Source organism: Melanostigma gelatinosum (genome assembly GCF_949748355.1).
Source record: "Melanostigma gelatinosum genome assembly, chromosome: 10".
Lineage (NCBI taxonomy): Eukaryota > Metazoa > Chordata > Actinopteri > Perciformes > Zoarcidae > Melanostigma > Melanostigma gelatinosum.
In genome coordinates this window covers 14,084,471-14,107,126 of record NC_136643.1, presented here as the reverse complement: position 1 = coordinate 14,107,126, position 22,656 = coordinate 14,084,471, and the positions used below count along the sequence as shown (strand labels likewise).

Below are 22,656 nucleotides of genomic sequence, written 5' to 3'. Positions count from 1 at the left end.
CTGCCACAGTGACTCAGGAAAGTAGCCGCAGCCGCAGCCGAGGCCTGCGTTGTGTCTGATGTCGACTCTTCAGCAGCACCTCTCTTCTGTCCCGCCTCACAACTCCCTGCCAGGATCGCATGGCTGTGCCGTGTACCTCATGTTTTGTGATAACAACTGTGACAACCCAGGCTCAGAGACCAGACGAGTTAAAAGTAATAAATTAAGCAACCTGAAAGACAAGTTAGAGCTCTCAAACGGGACACAGACCCAAAGGTGGAAGGAAGGATTCGTCACACAACCCACCAACAACCTCAGGCCATCCAGTTTATAAACCTGCAACTGTTCTTTTAGGACCATTTACATGTATCTCTGCCTCGCCCCACTCGAATAGTAGCCGACTCCAGCTGCCTCCTCTTCCTCCTCCTCCAGTGAATAGCCCCTGACCTCCCTCCCCCACTCTTTTTTTTTCCTACACAATACTATGCCCGGCCCACCTCTTCTTCTTATTCTTCTTCTTCTTCAAAGATAACTAATTAGAAATGTCCCCCGAGGGTGATCCAAACCAGATCTTTCCCTTGTCCGTATACAGCGTCAACACAAAACAATCTGTGTTTTACAGCCTTGTCTACCATGGACTGGTTTACTAACACCTTCCTCACCCAGTTAAAAGAAACCCAGCCCCCCTCCCCTTTGGGATTTGGTCTGCTCCCCCCCTCCCCCTCTCTGCTGTTCTGTGTTGATGATGACTGCCCGGCTAGAGAATTCCACTTTACTCCTCCACACACACACAAGCACCCACAGCGCTCTGAGCTGCTGTCCTGCGGTGCAGCCACACTCCCCTGCTCCATGCTTGATCCTCCACCAGAGCAGAGCCCACGCCGGTGGGATACACACCAGGCGCCTTAATTATGGCGACCGCTCCCCACCTGCACACCGGCGATCCATATTCAGTGGCACACACTTGGCTCGGCGTGCACGTCCAAATGGAAAAAAACAAATCAAATAAAAAGCATGGTCAACCCTCAACCCCTTTTTAAAAATCCTCTTACGCAATAATGAAGAGCACCTCACTCACTGCCATTACGTTCTGGTAATGTACTTCTTTTCCTGCTTAACACCTAATACCAAAGAGATACGTGTGTGTGTGTGTGTGTGTGTGTGTGTGTGTGTTTGTGTCCTAATTGCCTGTGCATAAATGCATGAATTTACAAGCCCATGTCTTTTCCTCCCTGAAAGGCAAAATGACTGACAATGGCAGAAAAGAAGTCTGTTTGTAGTAGACTAATTAATAGTTAATTAGTTTCCTTTCCAATCTGCAGCTTAATGCGCAAACGTGGGAACTGATAGCAAGCTGCCAGTCACACAAAGAACCGACCACTGTACATAAAGTAGATACAGCTGTCGGGCTTAATTGTGCACAAGATGGATAATGACCGTCGATAGCTGAGTGTTTTTATAGCCTCACGTTCTTTTACAACAATTAACGCAAACATTCAGTCGGCTCTGCTGTAACACTTGACAGGATATTATGAGTTGATCTTTTTCTCTTTTTTTTTTTTGTATAATCTGTCTGAATGAAAGTTTTGTTTGGGGTAGATTTGAGACCTCAGTGCTTTGTCATGCAGACCGAGTGGGGTGTGTGTGTGTGTGTGTGTGTGTGTGTGTCACACCCAGTGTGTTAGGACTGGGGGTTGGGGAAATGAGGTTAGTGGGGTAGCAGGTGTCCTTATAGAGTTAATGGATTTGGCGAAGGGAGTAGATTGAGGCACTTAATGTACTGTGTGTGTGTGCGTGTGTGTGTTATGGGCTGATATGAATAAACCATTTTGACTACTTGCCTCTGTCCCCTGTTGGGAGCCCTTTGTCTTCCACACTGTTATAAACAGTAGATGGTTTATAATGGTCTAATTCTCTACGAGAGAATGATTGGCACTTTTAACTGCTCACTTCAACACATCCCGACAGTCCCGACACTTCTTCTCTTCATCACATAAAGACTGACTATAAACATCTGGCACGCTGCAAATGTTCTCAATGACCCACAGAACTGTAGACTTGACGAGACAACATGCAAACCATATCACTCAATCCGTTATCTCGTTAGTTTTTAATATCTTCCAAGTTATGACTCGATATTCTCCAAATGTTAGTGAGAAGCATGGACTGTAATTTTGAGAATTGCACCTTTTGTCAAGTGTCTTTAACTCTGCTTGTATTCAGACGTCTATGTGGTAGAATAAGCAAGGGGCATTTATGAGGAAAATTCTGGAAGCATGCTTTCTAAAAGTTCTGTGTTTTCTTCAGCTGTTGACTGAAAGTATTGTATTCATGTGCAGTTATGAATAAGTGATAGGGTGTGTGTGTGTGACTGAGGCTGCCATTGTTCAGCCTCATGACTGTAGGTGTCAAACTGTCCAATGAGTCGATCTCAAACACAATACTTTTTGCTGTGGCCTTTTTGGTCCGAGGCAAATAAGTGGCAAGAGAGATATTGCTCCCCGGCTGCAGTTTCTCATTGTCTTCCTCACTGCCTCTGAATTATTCATTCATAATTAGGTTGGTAAGGAACTGCCTTCAAGTACGTGCACAATTTTGAGGCTTTAATTATATATGTCAAGATGTCGCTGTAGCTGCGCCATGTGTGACTATGGTGTAGTAACTGAGTTACAGCTCACCCCGTGGACTGTTGCTGCAAAGATAACTAGCAGAGTCATGTAATCATTCTCTAATAAAGTTCCAAAGTAATCATGTTTACCCCTTCATGTGTTGCGGGACAGAGCGATGAAGCTGCATTAGAATTCGATAATCAGTCGCTTCACCAGATGCGAAGGAACATGTTCAGTCCGGCGTCACGAGAAATTAGTTGTAAATTGCTTCGAGAATGTGTATTTAAAAGGTTCAGAGGAATTGCTGATTATCTGTTTCAAACGATCACTCTGCATGAAAAACAATAAAACTCCAACGCTGTTTTCCATCGTGGCCAAACGGGAAGGCGAAGCAGCTGAGGGTGTAGGAGGGAGGATGAAGAGGCAGCTGTTCAACAGAGAAAGGATGCCTTATTATCTGGCTCCTTGTTGTTGACGCCTTCGACAAATACCACCAGCAACGGAAACGAATGGGAGAAAATGTGAATCAGCCCACATGGAAAAATAAAAAATCCCATTTCCCTGCGCTTACTTACATGTATAGTGAGGCCCCACAGGCACCTGTAGTGCACAGACGTGTGAATTAGCCTTAAACCCCCCCCCACCCATCGCTTTTATCCCGGTCTCACCAGCTGTTCTGAGCAACAGTGCAGGTTGGGTCATGACTGTTGTAGCCCAGGGGGCCCATAAATTAGGACTAGTTAGCATAGTGAGAGAGGAGAGCACAGCATGACCCAGGTGTGACACACAGCAGGGGTCCCACTTAGGAGCTGCAGACGTTTGAGTCGCAGAAATGGAGATTTAAGACAAGTTGACATGGACTTGACTGCTGCGAGTTACATGGACTTGGCTTCCTATACTGCTGAGACGTGAAAGCAAACGCAGTCACCGTAAAACAATTGTCTGCATGGTGAATCTAAGGCTACAGCTGGCCGCCGGTTAGCTTAGCCTCGCTTGTATGACTCTGAACGGAGGAAAGCTGCTTGGACTGGCTCTCTCCAAAGGCAGCACAACTGTTTTTTTGGCCACGAGGACTCACTTCCCCGATGTCTTGTTGTCACTGCGAGGTTGCCATGCAAACGGCGGAGACTACTGCTCGCAGCCAAGAAATACTCCAGCACGTAGCCCTCCGTGAGATGTATGTTGAGTGCGCTTAAAAAGCGTAATTTGTTACCTTTTCTGACAGAGCTAAGCTAGCCGATTCCCCCTCTTTTATTCTAAGCTGTTGGCTGTAGCTTCATTTTTAGCACACACACGGAGTGACGTCAGTCTTCTCATCTAACTATCGGCAAGAATATGTCTATTTCCCAAAATGTCAAACTATGTCAAAACACTTCTGTCCCAGTTTAGAAACAGTGGGAGAGAGAAGAACTATTTAAGATACAGCATTTGCATTAAAGCTTCTTGCAGCAGCCCTGGTAGAGACAGTGAGAGGGAGCATGAATGTTTGGTACATTCATGTACTAGACATGCACTGTGTGTCTGTTTTCTGCCCTCTGGCTGTATGTTCCTTGCTTTACAAGGTTCTGAAACGTGTGATGTGGAGTCCTCCTTAACACTGCTGTCTTACGGCTCAATCTCCCTCCGTGAATCCTTCCCTCTTGTAATCCCCGTCATATATATATATATATATATATATATATATATATATATATATATATATATATATATATACACCACTGACATCATCTGGCGCTCTATACTTGAGCCATACAACGTTCAAATTGTGACACTTAGTATATCCCCACTCTCCGAATGCTCCGTCCCTCGCTTGCCCTCGCTCTGATTAGAGCTGCATTCATGTAATGGGCAGTTGTTGTAACTGTTTGTCAGCCGTTAAGAGCGGCCTGCAGGCCCGTCGTAACTGGCCCTCTAATGGGAGTTAGAACACTCTGTCTCCCTTTCTGTCTGTATGTATGTGTCCGTGCCAGACACTCTCGCGTGGAGTGTCGTTGCTGTTTCCCAGCGGACAGGCTTCCAACAGCTTGACTGTTTCTCCCTTGAACACTGAAAATCATTTCGCTTTTCTCTGCAGCACAGACGGCACATGCAGTCTCCATCGTCTGTCTTTAAAAAAAAAAAAAAAAACAGTTAATAACTCAGCGGTGGATGTGGGGGATTCGTTTCACATTTGTTTTGAAGCTGGCAAAAAAGGGACCAGCGGTTGTTAATGACGGCCCCTGCTTCACTTCACTGAGTGCTCCACCGTGAAGCGGATGAGGATTATCAGCGCAGGAAGGACAAGGAGAGGGGAAAAAGCTCGCGAGAACGAGGCCCGAATTGTAATACTTGATTCTGCCTCGGGCACATCAATCAAAGAGCCAAGAATCTGAGAAATCTGTAGAGGAAGAAAGCGTGGGGGAATTCTCATCATTGGGATGACATGCTTACACGCTGCCGTGTACAGTGAGTGAGCAGCAAACTTGCGTAAGGACAATGTTTTTACGTTGCATCAGCAGAGGCTCAAATTCTTTTTATGTCAAATTTAGATGAAGAAGAGGAGAGGGAAATGAAAGAAACTGCAATTATCATCTTGCAGGGTGCAGTATAATGATCACGTACAGGTTTATTTTGTTGCACGATTGGTCCTCTATAAATGGTAAGGTTTCCCTTCCAGCAACATTTTCCCTCTTTTCTACCGCTTTCATCTTCCTCCCTCCAGTTTCCCCTCATCTTCGAATCTCTGTGTCTCCCTCACACTGGTGCTCTCTGGTAATGATGTTAACAGGGTCAAATGCTTTCGGGGGCCTAGAGGGAGAAAATTGCTGCGTGATTTTGGGGAATGGTTAACCAGGGCTGAGAAGTGCGGAGAGGGACCTACTCTTATGTTATTTATCTTTCTCCAGCGTTTAGTTCTCTCTGTCACACACACACACACACACACGTGTGTGTCTGCAGCATGTAAGTCAGCGGTGCGCTTGTTTATTCACTTAGTTCTGTGCATTTGTGTGGTGTTCAGCGCCCTGGAGGCAGCTGTCGTTTTCTCTTTAGCTTCCTCCCCGTTCCTCTTTTTCCTTTCCTCTCACCATGCGATCCTTTGCTTTGCTCATACCTCCCTGTCTGAGACTTTTCACAAGATTTCAGATCTGTGGGATGAGTCTGAACCTCCGTTGGGGAGATAGGACATTGACTAGGTCCCCCCCTTTTTCCATTTTTTTTTTTTCACATCTACCAAGCAAGTTCATAATTAATTCATATTTCACTGACTGGAGTTGCTTCAGTTCCCCCACTTTTCAACTTTCCTCGAAGGTTTTTGTAGAAAAGTTGGAGGAGGACTTGCTGTTCATACCCACACCAGGGGTGGCTCAAGCCACACAGTTTGGTTTTGATCTAAAATCAATTTTTTTTCAGGGCCAAAATCAACAGTGCTGATATCGTAAACCATGCTCTATTGTTACTTTGTCCTCAACATAAAAAAGAAAAAATTACTGAATCAGCAAAAAGTATTAGTTAGTATTAATTTAGAGTTTAAAATGACACAGCAGTGCGTTGTGATTAATAATGTGAATGCTTCTGTTTTGGTCTGAACATACATGTACGTGTGTCTTTAAGGAAGGACTCAAAGCGAAATGAGAAGATGTGATGGACAGCTCAAACCCCCCTCGTTAGCACATCTCCACACCACTCTGAATGTCCTCTATACCAGTGGTTCTCAACTGGTCTGGCTGCGGGACCCACCATCACCCCTTAATGACAAGCCGGGACCCACGACCCAAATTATATATATATATATATATAATTATATATATATATATATAATTATATATATATATATATATATATAATTATATATATATATATATATAATTATATATATATATATATATAATTATATATATAATTTGGGTCGTGGGTCCCGGCTTGTCATTAAGGGGTGATGGTGGGTCCCGCAGCCAGACCAGTTGAGAACCACTGGTATATATATATATAATAGATATATATATATCTCCAATATATATATATCTCCAATATTTATTTATTTATATATATATATTAGGGCTGGGCGATATGGCCTAAAAAAAAAATCTCCGATTTTTTTACAAAAAATCCGATTCACGATTTAAATCGATTTCTTTCCCCCAAAATTTTTTGCAGATGACAGAAGCTGTTGAAAACATTTTTTTCTTTTATTTTGTGATGATTTTCCCAAGTAGGTTGATAAAAATAAAGTGCAAACAAAACCTGAACATTGTAGAAAGGTGCCTGTAGTATACAAAAAGTATTTGGTCACTCTTTTGTTTGCCTGAATCATTTAAATATAAAATTAAATTAAACATAACATTAAATGGCATTAAATAGTAGCCTTCCATTGTAAACAACTGTGCAAATGTAACTTTTTACAGCAAGCTTTTCTAACTGAATACACTGATACAAACACAGCATGAAATAAAATGTATATGACCCTTTAACATTCACATTTTCAAAAGTGCAACATCTGATCTAACATCAACATAACATATTTTGCACAGTAAATAAGTGCATGTAAACAAAATCAAGTGCATTCACAACATAACCAACAGTATTAAACAGTAGTGCATGTTTTTTCTAAATATTTTTTGCCAGGAAGACAAGCCTGTCTACTACCTCTGGCTTCAGGCATGCACGGTGGCATGTAACAATGCCCCCCCCCCCACACACTGAAAAGCCTCTCAGAGGGGGCACTTGTAGCTGGCACAGAGAGGTATTTCTTTGCTAAAGTACTTAGCCTTGGAAAGTTAAGTTGGTGACGCTTCCACCAGTCAAGTGGATCGGTGTCTGGGTCAACCTGCTGGACCACAGGTCAGTTGTTGCGGAGTAGAATGACATCCCCTCCAGCTCCGCAGAGATCCTTTGGCGTGTACTATTGTACAGCCGAGGCAAGGCAACGTCAGAAAAATGTTTACGGCTTGGTAGCACGTACCTGGGGTCCAAAGCTTTGAGACGGTGAATAAACCCCGGCTTTTCCACGGTGTATATGGGCACCATATCTTTTGCGATATACATCGCGACTGCATCCGTGATGGCTTTCCACCGGGCACTCTTCTTCTCATGCGGAGTACAGTTGGTGAATGTCTCCAAAATGCTGGGTTGTTGTTGTGAGGTGGCGGCGGCGGCGGCGGTGACATTGTTTTAGTTTGTAAACAATGCGCGCGCACTCTACTACGGGAACCCAACGGGGGGGAGGGGTGGGGGCGATTTTCTCGATTTTCAATAAAACACATCGCCTTAAAGCACACATTCGAATTAATCGATTAAATCGATTTATCGCCCAGCCCTAATATATATATATATATCTCCAATATTTATTTATTTATTTTTTGGTCAGGCAAAGGCTGAAAACCCACTTTTGGGTCGCGACCCACCAGTTGAGAATCACTGCTCTATACTACTTGCACCCTGCAGTGTTTTTATTATACACCTTTCTTGGTGTATAATTAGCACGTGTCGTTGAAGAGCGATGGTGTAAGGAGGCATGAATGCTCGTGGCCTCCCTGCCGTTTCCACTGAGAATATAAGACACTGGCCACAAATGATTGGATTAGTATTTAACCCCCCTTCCACTTAGCATAATCCTCTTTGCAGCTTTCTGTGTGTGTGTGTCTGTGTGTGTGTGTGTTTGTGCTTGTGCTTGGAGTCATCTGCTCGGAATGCTCCGGCCAACGAAAACAGCAAGGTCAGTTGGAGAACTTGTCCGTGGTCATTTTCTCCATCATCATGTTTCACCGTGTCCAGTCAACGAGCTGTGTGGGAAGCGACTGGCAGCAAAGATGAGCGACGAGAACACAGAAGAGCGAAGCCAGACGGGAGGAGGAGGAGGAGGAGGAGGTTTCAAAAACGGGGGAGGTTTGCGGGCGGGAGGTTATTGCGGAAGGGTGGTGGAACATAGCGATCAGGGATCTGCAGGGTTTGGTATGTCATTGTCAAGCCTTTCTAAATAGCCCGCAGAGCGATGGGCACTTTGAAGTTTCACAGAGCTGCTTAAATCCTGTCTCTGAAAAGATGCAGAGAACAGCGAGTCACAAAGAGCAGACAGGAATATCTAGAGAGAGTGAAGAGGAGGCAGGAAGAAGGGAAGGATTGATGATGGGTGAAACATGCAGGAAGGGAGTGAGAGTAATCAGAAGTAAGTAAGGGAAGCTTGTTTAAGGAGGATGACAGGAGACAGGCGAGTGGAGGAAAGCTCTTAGTGCACCAACACAGCATGAGTAGTATGCTTTTTTTTTTGGGGTGGGGGGGGGTGGGGTGAGTAATACGTTTCCAGCAGTTCTGGATGAGTAGCTGCAACATGAGAAGCAGTGCTGCAGCAGTACACAGCCCTGACCTGACCTGAGCTGGTGGATGTGGGTAGACCGGGCGCCGCCAGATCAGCACACTGACATCCCAGTAAAGAAGAACAGGGAACCAAAGTCTGAGTCAGAAGAGATGGCTGCCTCTTACCTCATGCGTCCCATAGTGTGCTCAGCCAGATCACGTCAGCGCACGTCACCATAGACCTTCTGTCAATCTCAGTTTTAATATCCGGCCTTTGCTAACTGTGGAAGGAGTTCCTATGTTAGCTGACTTTCTTTAAGGCCGGCGTGCAAATGTTTTCTAGGTTCTATGTTTACGACGGTGTGGTACAGCAGTGTGTGTTGTTGCGCCAGCAACCAAAATGATTATGTTATTGTGTTTGTTCGGGAGATGTCTTATATTATTCAGCAGGACTGCATGAAAAATGTAAGCCGTGTGCGAGTGGGGAACTGTATTAATAAGTACAGAATTATTTAAGAATACATTAAGAGTGCTGGTTGATTGGGTTTATCATTTCAAGCCCCATATAGTGTCTCTAATATATTCCTATAGGGACATATCTGTTCGGGTTCCCTGACGTTACATTAAGCTTCATTTCAGTGAGCAGATTTTATAGGTAACGGGACAAGGTTTTGGGATTGTTCTGGTTTCAGTTTGTTAGAAATTAGCTTAAGCTGGCAATTTGTGAAACAATGGGGTCGTACATGTGGTCTTGTTTACTCAAACTCCAGTCTCGCATCTCAAGTTGCTAATCGGACTGTAAACAACGAGCAGCGCACAAAGAGGGAAGTCTTGGCCTGTTTATCCGCTGGCTGCAACCGGAAACCTCAGAAACACTGCCCCTTGCCCCCCCGGAGGCTTATCTGAGGTCTGACAGTGAGATTAACATACCTCACATTTGTTAAGAATAAGGTTAACATGTTTTTTAAAGTTGGGGCACTTATGAGTAGAGTTCCATGATTTATAGCCTGGTTGTCTGTGGGGGGGGGGGGGGCTTTTAGGAGAAATCAAGCCGTAAGGAACGATCACTTTAATGAGTTTTCACTTTGGGAGGCCACTGGGACCAAATTCAAATCCTATCCAATTGTGGCCACACACCACATATTTGTCAAGATTCTAACGGCTTATGAGTGGAATGTGTTTTTAAAAAACCAAAGCAATCAATAAACAAAAGACCTGAAGCTCCAAGCGCAGGAAGGGGGGGGGGGAATAAGACGTACGATCCACAGGCACACGGAGTCATGCAAGCGCGTGAAAAGACACACACACACACACATGGACTCTCATTAATAACCACGAATGAAAGGTGGGGATGTAGTGGAAGTGTAAGAAAAAGTAAAAAAGATGTTCTGGTGAATTATTAATGCCAAGTTTTGTGCCCACAGACACAGCATCTTACAGTCTCACACACACACACACACGCACACACACACACACACACACACACACACACACACACACACACACAGCTGCAATCCCCAGTTGCTAGTGCACACAGGAAACGGCGTACTTGTTGCTCTTGTCTGGATCTGGGGGTGTATGTGTAAGTGCTCTGTTGTCTCCGGCCCCAATGAGAGGGATGTTTGTAGTTGTTCCCTGAATGGTGAATGCTGTGTGTGTGTGCGTGTGTGTCTCTGCATGTGTGTGTGTGTGTGTGTGTCAATGCATGGGGTTGAGGCAAGACTCGCATATGCTGTCTACCTAAATATAGGCTACAACGCAACATACAGGAAAGCAGTAATCAGTCTTCACGAGGGGGTTTAACGGCTAAGTCAGTTGTCAGACAGCTACTTGGCTCAGTGTACGACTCATGATTCACTGCACTGATGCAACGTTTTGTTTAAATGAGAACAGCTCATTACAACAGCAGACTTCGTATTCATTCATCCATCCTGTGTTTGTGTGTTAACTTGTTCAGGTTGTGGTACAGCATAAATGTGTGTGTAATTGAACTGCACCTGCTATCATTTACATGTTTTGGCAATGAAAACAACATATATCCCTTTACACATATTACATGTAACGATAATTGTCATTTTTTTTACAAACAAACATTTTTTACAAAATGATAGTTGATGCTCGGTGCTCGGTGCTGGATTTCAAACATACAGCATTGTTGGCATTTCTGTACTGAAATTTCTTGTTCGATTTTAGCCACCATAAAGGCAGACACTGATATATTGGAATCTGTAATAGTTATGGCCGCATCAGACACTTCAAAATGACCTGTACTCTCTGCAGCTTGTGTTTTAGCAGCTCGCACTGTGTGTGTGCGCTTGTGCACACCTCAACCTCGGTAAGCACTCCAGATTGTCACGCTATTTCTGTATTTCCTGGGAGATGTGAGATGCATAAACTCTGCCAACGCTGAATATTTAAACTGCAGTTTTGTAACCCATGTTCTCTCTTTCCCGGCCCTCACCCCTTATCTCTCTTTATTTTTTTCTATCTCTCTCTCTCTCTCTCCATCACTCTCACCCCACCTCCGTCTGTAGCCGGTGTTGCCGTGGCTCAGAGAGTCGTAACTGTGCAAAGTGGACCGCTGGTACGGACTGAGGGCTCTCACGTGACCATCCTGTGCAACGTGACGGGCTACAAAGAAGGGGTGGAGCAGGACTTTGAGTGGTCCATGTACCTGCCATCAGTGCCGGACAGGGAGATCCGCATCGTGAGCACAGCTCAGCCAAACTATGCCTACGCCGTGTATGCACAGAGGGCCAATAGCAAAGAGATCTATGTGGAGAGGCTGGCCGGCGACTCGGCCATGCTCCACATCACCAAAGTGCAGGCCAAGGACCAGGGTCTGTTTGAGTGTTACACACCCAACACGGACGGTCGTTACCTGGGGTCCTACAGCGCACGCACCAACCTCACTGGTGAGTCTCTAAGCACACGCACGAACACACACACACACACACACACAATATACAGATAAATCACCTGTTATCACATTATGCTCGCTCATCTGGTGTCATCTTGTATCTGATCAAGGTGGTAGAATACACACGGCAGCTTCATTATATTTTACCAAGAACCCCAAAATACAGCAAACAGCTGTTTTATTTTGGAATACTATTCAGTTAGTTTGTGGCAATTTGCTAAACATACATTTAGGAGGAAATAAAGGTTTCAAAAGTACATTTTGACACACGGCCCCCCGACAGAAAAAGGTGCAATATACGGGATCCAGAGCCTAAATATGGTAGCAAACACAGATTCTCTATGTAAAGATACAGTGGAGTGATGTCTGTTAGCCCTTCCAGCACTGTTGGCGTTGTTGGTACTGTTCGCTGCGAGACGCCAGCTCAACTGTCGCCATGTTGAGAGCCGTTAGGACACAATACAAATGCTCCCAATCGCTTACTTAGCACCTTTAAGTAACAATGCAAGGCCTGCCTTCAGTCATTTCGGTATGTTGAGCCTTAATGTCGCATATTCCAAACAAATTGACAATAATATTTCCAGCTCGGGGCCTTTGGGGCCCGTGAAAGTCTGGGGCTTGTGTGATGTGAGCTTGAACGTGGTGTCTCGTTCAGAGTTGTGTAAAACCGAGTTATTAGTTGGATCACAATCCGATCAGTGACGGTCAGAAATATGACTCAATAACCAGGACCCATCTCAAACCTAGCTGCGCCCTCTTTGTGAAGGAGTGTGATGAGAGGAAGCGTTGCACTCCAGTTTAACACAAAGTCCCACCTGTTCTGTTCTGCCCGCTCTCTCCTATCGCCCTCATATCTCACTCACTCTCTCTCTCTCTCACACACACACACACACACACACACCCCCCCCCCCCGCACATACTCACACAAAATCGCATACCTCCTTCGCACACCTACAGAATTCTTCCCTTGCTCAGAGCTGTTTCAGTAGCGCATCCGGTGTGTTGGCGTGATGTATGACTGTTTCAAACAGTGTTAGTTTCTGCCTTCTTCTCCTGCCCGATCTCTCTCTCTCACTCACTCACTCACTCACTCACTCACTCACTCACTCACTCACTCACTCACTCACTCACTCACTCACTCACTCACTCACTCTCTCTCTTTCTCTTTCTCCCAGAGACGTATATACAGATCCACCCAAAAGGCCCGTAGAACTGAAGACACAGCTGTCATAGATAGAGATTACATTCCCTTCATAACTTCAGGCCTTCATTCCTGACATGGCTGACCTTTCTCTCAGGGGCAAAGTCCAAATCAAAATGCCCGTTGCCTGAACATTCGAGTTATTTGTTTCGTATTGATCAAAGTCCCTCAGTCCCTGCAAGCTGAGAAATACCAATATTGTAAGGCTTTCTTCTTCTTGAGTCTGCGTGGGTCTGCAGTTGAAAAGTGCCTGTGCGCTCGACAGATTAATGGGCTCTGCTTTTCATTGACTACGTGTTATTATCATCACTATAAGGACCTCAGCCGCTGCCTTTTCAAGTATGCGCAGTATGATCTGAATGTGGGGCAGGGCTCAGGCGCAGGGCGCTGCAAAACAGCCCTGCTGATGTCACACAGTATTTATAGAAATGCATGTGAGCGGCGGTGTTGAGACTGTTATCTGAGCCGTTCTGCGTCTCGAACCTCTTCACCCAGTTTCAGAGGTCAGGGGTGTGCGGCAGGGTCTCTCCCCTCTTTTCTTTACTGTGCTCTTGAGTCCCTCTGTGAACTTTACGTTAGCACAAACTGCCCCTAAAAACATCTCGTGTGTGCATTGCAGCCCCACTTTGTCATGCAAAGTGGACCTCGAGAGTAGCTTCAGGTCAGGCAAACATCACTATACTCACTGAGAAGAGTAAACCACACACAGTGTTCATTTTAATGACGGAGTGTCTCTCAACTGCCATACAAATGCCTCAGTGTGGCAATTATTTTGTGTATTTAAATGTGTTTTTGAATGGCAGTTCTAAAACAGCAAGCCATGCGCTACAGTATACCGTGGCTCCCGGGAAACGGTTTGGATAAATTCCAAGCACCTGTTTTGTTTCTGACTTTTGATAATGGCGATCAAAAGAGAGAACACAGTGGCAGCATTATCCTTTCCCCTTTCACCAGCAGCAGTGGCCCCACACTTCTGGCTGACTGTGTGACCCACGCAGAGAGAAGAGAGTCCCTCTGAATCACATGTCATTTTATGTGGCCCGCGAATCCGCCAGCAAAAAAAATAAAAACATAATATAATAATAATAATTTTTTTTTTTTGGAAAAATAATTAAAAGTTAGACTTGAAAATAAAAGTATCCCCATGGTCGAAATGATGAGATAGAAAGTTGAAATTATGAGATAGCATGTTGTCTGTGTACTGACATTAAAACTATCACAACAGGTGGACAGGAGAGGCAACAGCCCAAAAAGAGGTTTTCCAACGATTGAAAAAGATCGACAAATAATCCCAAAATGTCCACGAAGAGAAAAATGGATACAGAGGGAAGAAAATGTAATGAAAGATGGGAAAGCGAACACATGTTTGTGCTTCAGGGAGAAAAACGGGTCTGTCTTCTGTGTTATGAGGCATGTCGGTGGTGAAGGATATAATTCACGTCTGCATTTTGACACCAAACACGGAGCTAAATTTAGCCTCCAAGAAAAACATCAAATTGTCCAAGAATTAAACGGCAGACTGGAATCACAGCAGAATATATTCACACAGCTACAGCCCAGTGCATGCTGAAGGTATGTGAGCAGAGCTCCGACCAGATACAGACTTTTACAAATGTCAGTTTGTGAAGAAACACCATCGCAGACCGAGTTCATGAACTAGCAGCAATCTAACAACACAGCTAGACGAGCAGGTACTCGTCTTCTTCATTATCTGTTGATGAAAGCACAGACAACACGGATACATCATCTATCCATGTTCATCAGACCTGACTCTCAGTGAGCAGCTCTTGGATGTAGCTGCCATGCACAGGACGACGACAGGGAGGAACATTAGTGATGCAGAGAGGTGACACAAACAGCTTTGAACAAAGTTAATGTAATAACTTGTGTTTGATGATATTTGTCTTTGTTATTTTCTTTAATAGTTTGATCTTTGATAGAGTCATGTGGGTTTCTTAACCCTCAATTAAAATGATTTATGTTACAATAACAGAAATGTGTTTAAATATCATTTTTCATTTATATAACTGCATGTACAATATTTTTACACTTGAATAAACAATAATCAAATGCAGAGAGAGTTATTTAACAACATGTTAGGGAGAAGTTACAGTTATACAGTCTTACAGTTACAACCGGCCCTTTAAGGGCGACCGTGATGCTGATGTGGCCCAGAGTGGAAATGAGTTTGACACGCCTGCTCTAAATGAGTCGAGTTCAAATGAAACTGCTTTATTTCTTTCTTTCTTTCTTTTTTCCCTGAAGGCATTATTTCTCATACTCTTACATTGTGTTTCTGTTTACTGGAGAAGTTGTAGGCAGTTAAGTGTTGCACAAGGCATGCATTTAACCTGGCTGTTGGGAAGCGGTTTGAGGCCAAAGGTCCCTTGTAGTTTCTCTCTGCACCGCTCCATACCCTGATCTCTGAGATTGACGAAGCACAGTCTGTTGCATTTGAGTGTGCTCTTCCGTGTGCTTGTTTGCTCGTGTGTGTGTGTGTGTGTGCGAGTGTTTGACTTCCTCCTACACTTCAGATTGCAGAAGAAAAGGACAACAGCCTGATGTGGCCATCATGGTTGTCCTTATCCTACGCACCAGCCTGTGTGCGAGCGAGTCCAGCCGCTAGCAGAACAACAAGCCCTCGCTGAGACAAGTATCACGCTGCTCTTACTCATGAAGCTCACATATACCCTTACTGTCCTAGAAAGCACCGTAGAAGTCACCATGTTGGCAGATATCCAGCCTCCGCATTTGGCAGCAGTCATCCATCCTCAGTCCTGTAGTAATACAGTAATGGAGCTGGAGAGCTAAAGCCTTGGTGAATTGTCAAACTGAAGCGTTTTCGTTTCTTGCTGTTATTCACCGTCACCCGGACAAGAAAAAGTAATCTTCAGATGTGTGACACTGTAAAAATAAAAATTAGGTTTGGCAGCGAGTGCTTTTGAAGAAAAGAAAAGGAGATGGATGGCGCGAAAAGGCAGAGATGAGGAAATTGAAAAAGAGAGGAATGGGCGTAGAAGCGGCAGTATTGGAAATGGGTACTGGGGCGATGCTGAATGGAGTGTGTGTGACCAATAAATGATGAGCTCTTCCTCTCGACTCCAATGTGATTGGTTACAGCTCCCCCAGGCATTACCCACAATACAACTGGCTCAATAGGGCGGCGTCTTAAATAGTGTCTGCCTGATGCGACCCCTAAGGTTAATGCAGTTACGAACGGCCATGCAAGTTATAAATGCAATTAGCCAGCACAAATTGAAGACACTGAGAAAAGACAGAGACAGAAGGAGCAGGCTAGAGATGAGACCGAGGAATTTCAATTAGGGAAGAAGGAAACCGTTTTGGTGGATCATTTTCAGAACAAAACCGCGGCAAAATAGCGCGTTCCTCCAGTCACACTTTTCGTTCTCATTACATTCATGGCATACATTTTTATTTGCTCCCGTTTTTAGTGGAGAAAGGGAATCCTGCCTATACCCAAGGTCAAAATGCAGTTCTGAGCGAGTGTTTACGAATGGCGGCAAAGAACAGGAGTGTTGTTTATTTTTTTTCTTAGCATAGCTGAGCCTGTGCACTGCTAAACATACATACAGAGTAAGAGAGGCTGAATCATGCTTCTGCTGAGCTCAGCGTTGTGTGTGTGTGTGTGTGTGTGTCTGATTTGCGTCCGTCCCCTGCCTTTCTTTTCTTGAGGCAGCCAGTGCTGCCAAGTTGCACTCCTCTACTTCACTTAATGAGATAGACCCGGATGTGGAGATGTCATCTCCACCTTCCATCTTGACACCGGGACCCTCTTCTTCGCTCTCTGTCATCATCTGAATCCCGCTCGCTCCATCAATCCAAAGCTCCGGGGTCGATTCAGCCTGGTCCCACGCCTCGGCCCCCAGCTGCCGTCGGTCATGCGGGTGTATGGGTTTGTCAATACAGCTGCTCTTTGAGCTTCATCACGGGGGAAAGGGTGATTGAAGCACACGGCATCAGATTGTGGAGGGGAGCCGCCGATTGAATGAAGACAGAGGAAGGAGGACGGGAAGGAAAAAGAGGAGGGTCTCTCTTTGTTTTTTTTTAAAGAAGGCGAACAGATGGGTGGAGCCTTGTGTTGACAAAGAAAGATATAGTCAGATTTACAGAAGGAAAATGAACGAGATAATTAGTAGATGAATAGACAAGGGAAGTTGTATCTCTGTGTCTGTTGGTATTGATTGGGAGCAGAGGCCTATGTATGGCTGGAGCATTTTATCTCCCTTGTCTCTCCTTGCAGTGGCACTCCAGCTCTCTCTGCTCCCCCTCTCTCTGGCCTTGCCATCACCTCTCCGTTTCATTTTCTATTACATTCCCTTCTTGTGTGTGTGTGTGTGTGTGTGAAAGCACATACTGGCCCTAAGCTACAGACCAAGCAGGACTCCAAATGGAAAGAGATTGTATGAATGAATGAATGAATGAATGAATTTTATTTATATAGTGCTTTTCACAGACAGTAGTATCACAAAGTGCTTAACAGAGCAGACATTTAAAAGCATAAAAAAACACAATGTGACCCAAGGGTCAATAAATGATCTACACAGAAGACCATCTACATGCAGACCTCTGGAGGGGGCCGCCTCCTGTTCAGTGTGTGAAATACCTGGTGACAATAAGGGGGGTTCCCTCTATCTAGTGATCCAGTGTTATTCTGAAGTCTTCCAAGACTCAATATGGAACATACAAGATTTTACAGTGGCAACTACGGTAATCAACTACGCTGTACACACATGCTCTTGGAGCCTACAGACACACTTTCAAGCACTGCCTTGCAAATTGTAGTGGTTACCCGTTTGAAAACGCTAAATGATGTCAGAGATGGTCTGCATTTAGCTCATCGCCCACATTACTGAGCTAGGCTAATGAGAAATGATTTAATGTGCTGACAAATACACGTGTGTGTGTGTGTGTTCAATATATAAGTTTATTAATGTTTATATAATGGAGTAAAAAGCCACTGTTCCTCTAGTTAATTTGATTAGCTTAGCTAAGCGCTAACCCTCGGGGGGCCTGCTGCCTCTTCTTTGTGAGATTAACAGAACACAGCCTCAGTTTGAATATGAATTCAGCATGAATATGGATGTGAATGAATGTGCTGCTAACGAGTGTTTGTGTTCATGTCGTTAAAATGTGTGCTCGTAAAGAGTGGCGCTTGCAGTATAATGGCCTGCAGGACTCGTATGGTTGTGAGTGTGGTCCAGGACGCTGCTGCATTGTTTGATGTTTGCGGCTGCTATGAAGCCTTATCTGAGCACAATGGGGACTGAAGCTTTTAAGCTATACATCGAATAACTCCTTTTAACACAGACACAGCTACACACACACACACACACACACACCAGGCATCAGAGTCCATTTCCTCACATTCATATGCAGAAGAAGTTGCACGGATATTGGTACTCATTCCCTCACTAGAGGGTTATTGAAGCACATATAGACCCGTTACAAATGCTACCATACACACTATCTTGTCCGTGGAGGTAATTGGCATTGTTAAAGAGAAACTGCACCCAGGCTATTTTTTATTTTTTTTGCAATGCCAACTAGTGGTTGACATTGGTGAAGCTGTTTGTGCAACACAGCTGGCTACGGTCATAAGCTGCACTCCATTTGGCTGTGCCAGCATGCTGATTGTTGCATCGTGGCAATGGCTGGTAAACCCCATCAAACTAAGAACGGGCAGCAGGTAAAATGTTGGATATCTATCGGCTGATAATCAAAGAGCAGCACATCATGAAAATGCCGCAGTCAATTTAAAAATGATCTCTTTTTATGGACATTAGCCACAACAAGTCATAGGGAAATATGTGTTTACGATGCTTTTTGTTTTTTTGTTTACCTGCTACACCAGTTTTATGTGCCAAATAGAAATGTAACAGAAACCGCAGCCGTTCATCTGAAAGCAACACTGTGCCAGTGGGGTTTTAGAAGGCATCCATAGACCACACCTGCCCACACCAGCTATGATCATGGGTGTGGTCACAGTTTCAGCAAGCTAGACCTTTTTCATCCCACAGAGATCAGTTGTTTAGTGCAACAATGCTTTTCCATACATGATCCAGTGTGGAGTTAGTCACCACCTCCTCGTCCTTTTTCTTGGCGTGGGCCTGTCAGTTGGGACAGCTGATGCCAGTTTAAAGATTAGCATCGCACCCACCTCATTAATCACATCCTCGTTATTTGCAATGGAAAACAGAGATTCAGTTAAAACATCTGATGGAATGGGTTTGAGTGGATGTTTTCAAGTGTCGTGCGTTGAAGTGAAAAGTAAAAGCGGAGAAGCCTGGGAGGCTAAACTCATTTTGGTGAAGCGGCGACAAGGCAAGCGAGCCGATGACCCCTCAAGCTCTATCTCAGGCACACACTGCTGTCTAAAATCTGTAGTACAGAATTCAACACTGCACACACACACACACTCATGGATATCTCAAAGCTTTAGCAAGGACCTTTGACTTTTTCACAGACAGGCAGACAGAAGCATGACCGGTCCCTTCCTCTCAGTGAGGGGGAGACAGCAGACATATGTTTCCACCTGTGCCCCAGTGCCAGGGGGGCCACCATGAGATGTGGTTAGAATGATGAGGGGTGAGTGTGTGTGTGTGTGTGTGTGTGTGTGTGTGTATGAGGGGGGTGGGGTTGGCATATGCCTAATTCCCCTCTGTGCTGGCAGCTCAGACAGACTGTTGCTCCCTCATCTGCTGCCCTGCTGGATGAGTGCCTGGCGATTGAGTGCTGCCCGCCTCCCTTAGCTACACTCTGTTTGTTTTTTTTGTTTTTTCTCTCCCCACAAAGACAATGTTTCTCATACAGCGACACAACACACGCACACCTGCTAATACGCTGCACCTCTGGCCAGCTTCCACACTCTGCTCCACTCGACCCTAGCCTTGCTATGTGCCCTGACGAAGTGGTACTCCAGAGCTTGTCATTGTGTGTTTATGCAGAATACAAAAGGGCTTTTATATCGGACTCATTTGCCATTGTACCTGTTTTTTTTTTAGAGGAGAAGCCATGTGGAACTGGCCAGAAGACAAGTCTTTGTGTGCTGGTTAAAATACAGGGAAATGTTTCGTAAGGTTTACTTGGACACACACACACACACACCCACACACACACACACACACACACACACACACACACACACACACACACACATGGTCAGATGGCTGGGGCTATAACTGGTTCTATCCTCAGGGAAGTCTTTAATTGGTCACCATGCTTTACCATCTGGGGCTGGGGCGACGGATGGAGGGATGAAAGGAGCTGGTGGGAGCTCCTGTAAAGGGAGTAGAGAGAGAAAAAAAGCGGGGGGGGGGGGGGGGGGGGGAGACCGTAAGTGCAGCACAGGGATGGAGCTTATTAGTTTTAATACTTGCACCTCCAGTATTATTAGAAGCATAATATACTTGATGAATGCCGTTTAAGGTGTGTTGTGTGTGTGTGAATGCGAATCATTGCACATGGTACGTTGGTGTGCCTGTGTGGCTGAACAGTAGGTAGACGGGTTATTGCATGTCTGTGTGTGTGTGTGTGTGTGTGAAAGTGGCAATGACTGTAGGGTCTGTGTTTGTGCTGATGTTGGCAGACGGAGCAAAACCCTGCACATGTGCTAACAACCTCCAGGACAGCAGCGATGGAGAAGACAAACAGACACACACAGGGGTGGCATCTGTGTGTGTTTCTCTCTCCTTGAGCACAGAGTGTTTGCTGTAACTTGTGTTATTTGGAGAGACGAGCAGACGGAAGATGGGAAATGCTAAAGAAAGGGTGTGACAGATGAAACGACAGAGAAAGTGGGTCTGAAGATGAGAAGGGAAATGGAGGAAAAGAAAGCGAGAGGAAGGGGTGGGGATGGAAGGAACATTGCATGTGTTTAGGCATGATGAGTAAATCTTTGATGCTGTAAAGGATTTCAGTCAACGACAGCTTTGCACACCGCTCTTCTCAAATGCTCTTAGGAAGATGTGTCTTTCATACTCCCCTCTCTTCAGACTGCCCCGCCTCTCACGCTCTGCCTTATAATCTCCCGCTTACTCTCCATCTTCCCAACACACTCACTCAGGCTCATTTCCTGGCTGGGCCTCAGTGAGAGGTTGTGTCACATTGTGTGTATGCGTTCAAGCGCCCGTTGTGGGTTCGCGCGTGTCTTAGTTAGTGTTAAATCCTCCTCCTTCCGCCTGTGTGTAAACATCGTCTCATATTTGAAAGCTTCTTCTCGCCACGGATACGTTTCTTATCGCAACATTCAGCCTTTTCAACTGCACGTCACCATACTCCTGCTACAAAAACAAAGCCCACTCCTTCACTCGCTGCCCATCTTTCTTTCCTTTTCTTCTCCCACTTTCTCCTTTTGTTGTCGTACCTTTCCCTCTCTGCTGGTCCAACAGAACAAACTGGTGAAACGTTAAGAGGCATTTTACAAGTGCTTTAGCTGTATTCCTATATATTTATTATTGCATATTATGATAGTCATTTATTATTATATATTATACTGCTAATGCTTCATTTAGTTTATTATTAGAAGGATTAGTTTTCTAAATCATGCATTTTGCAGCTCAGCACAGTGTAAAAACACATTCTGTGCCAGTAAGTTCTTTTATTAACCCGCTGTGTGTTCTTCTCCAAACATTATGTTAATAAGCAGCACACCCCTCAGGACTGTGCATGATTCAGTGACCCAGTACAGCTGAGTCTGGAGGAAATGTTTGGGTGAGCAGAGGGGAGTACCTCGTGTGTGTGTGTGTGTGTGTGTGTGTGTGTGTGTGTGAGCAGCTGTCCCCTCAAGCATGACTATCTGTGTTTGGGTGAGAGTGAGAGAGAGTGAGTGCCCAATTTTGATGTGCCTCTCATTCTAACTTTAGGTATGATGATCTGTAATAGCCGAGCTCAGTTTCTCTCTCCCTCTCATACACAGAGCAGATGTTGCTCCCTTTACTCGCTTTATGGCCCCCTAGGATAAAAAAAACAAAACAATTTGCAATGGGGTCATTGTCTGACTGACATGTAGAGCACAAGCTGGTTGGAGAGTGATCAGCACTTGATAAAATGTGCCAGCCTGTGTTCTAAGACTGCCATGAGGATGACGAGCTGGAGGAGGAAGGATGCCGAGAAAAACAGAATAAGTGATAATTGGGTGCTGACAAGCAACTTGTCTTAAGAAAAAGAAAACTTGCCACATAATGTGGCAGAGAGAGGGGGGCCTGGAGAGAGGGGGGAGGGGAGTTGATTGAGGAGAAATGTAAGGAGAAAAATGGGACAGAGCCTGAAGAATGTAAGGAGACAGGGAAGAATGCTTCTGAGACCCCTTTATTAAATGAAGAGGCATTTTTCCTTTCAGTCATGGTGACCTGTGTGTTATAGCACAGGGCACACACTTACACCCACTCACCCACTCAGACTGATGTTCCATTAGCAGGGGACCTCACAGCTCCAAGCTGAAAATCTCATCACAGCATCTGTGACATCTCTCATATCCTCTCCCCCCCCCCTGCCCTATATCCCTCCCTTATTTCTGTTTTTACCCCCCCCCCCCCCCCCCCCCCCTCATATTTTTAGAAGATTGGATGTGCTGTGTTATGATGGGACTGTGTGGAAGCCTTTTTTTGATCAAATGGGAAAGTGTGAGACATTCAACTCGCAGTGCCTCATTTAAAAAG

At 44.9% G+C, this 22,656-nt stretch overlaps 1 protein-coding gene across 1 annotated transcript in view; it reads left to right on the top strand.

Moving 5' to 3' along the window:
- Window positions 1-22,656, top strand: part of igsf3 (immunoglobulin superfamily, member 3) — a 61,072-nt gene that overhangs the window by 4,789 nt on the left and 33,627 nt on the right. Inside the window, exon 2 of the mRNA XM_079276393.1 lies at window positions 11,393-11,773. Coding sequence (XP_079132519.1) covers window positions 11,393-11,773 — 381 coding nt within the window. The remainder of the gene's footprint in view (window positions 1-11,392; window positions 11,774-22,656) is intronic.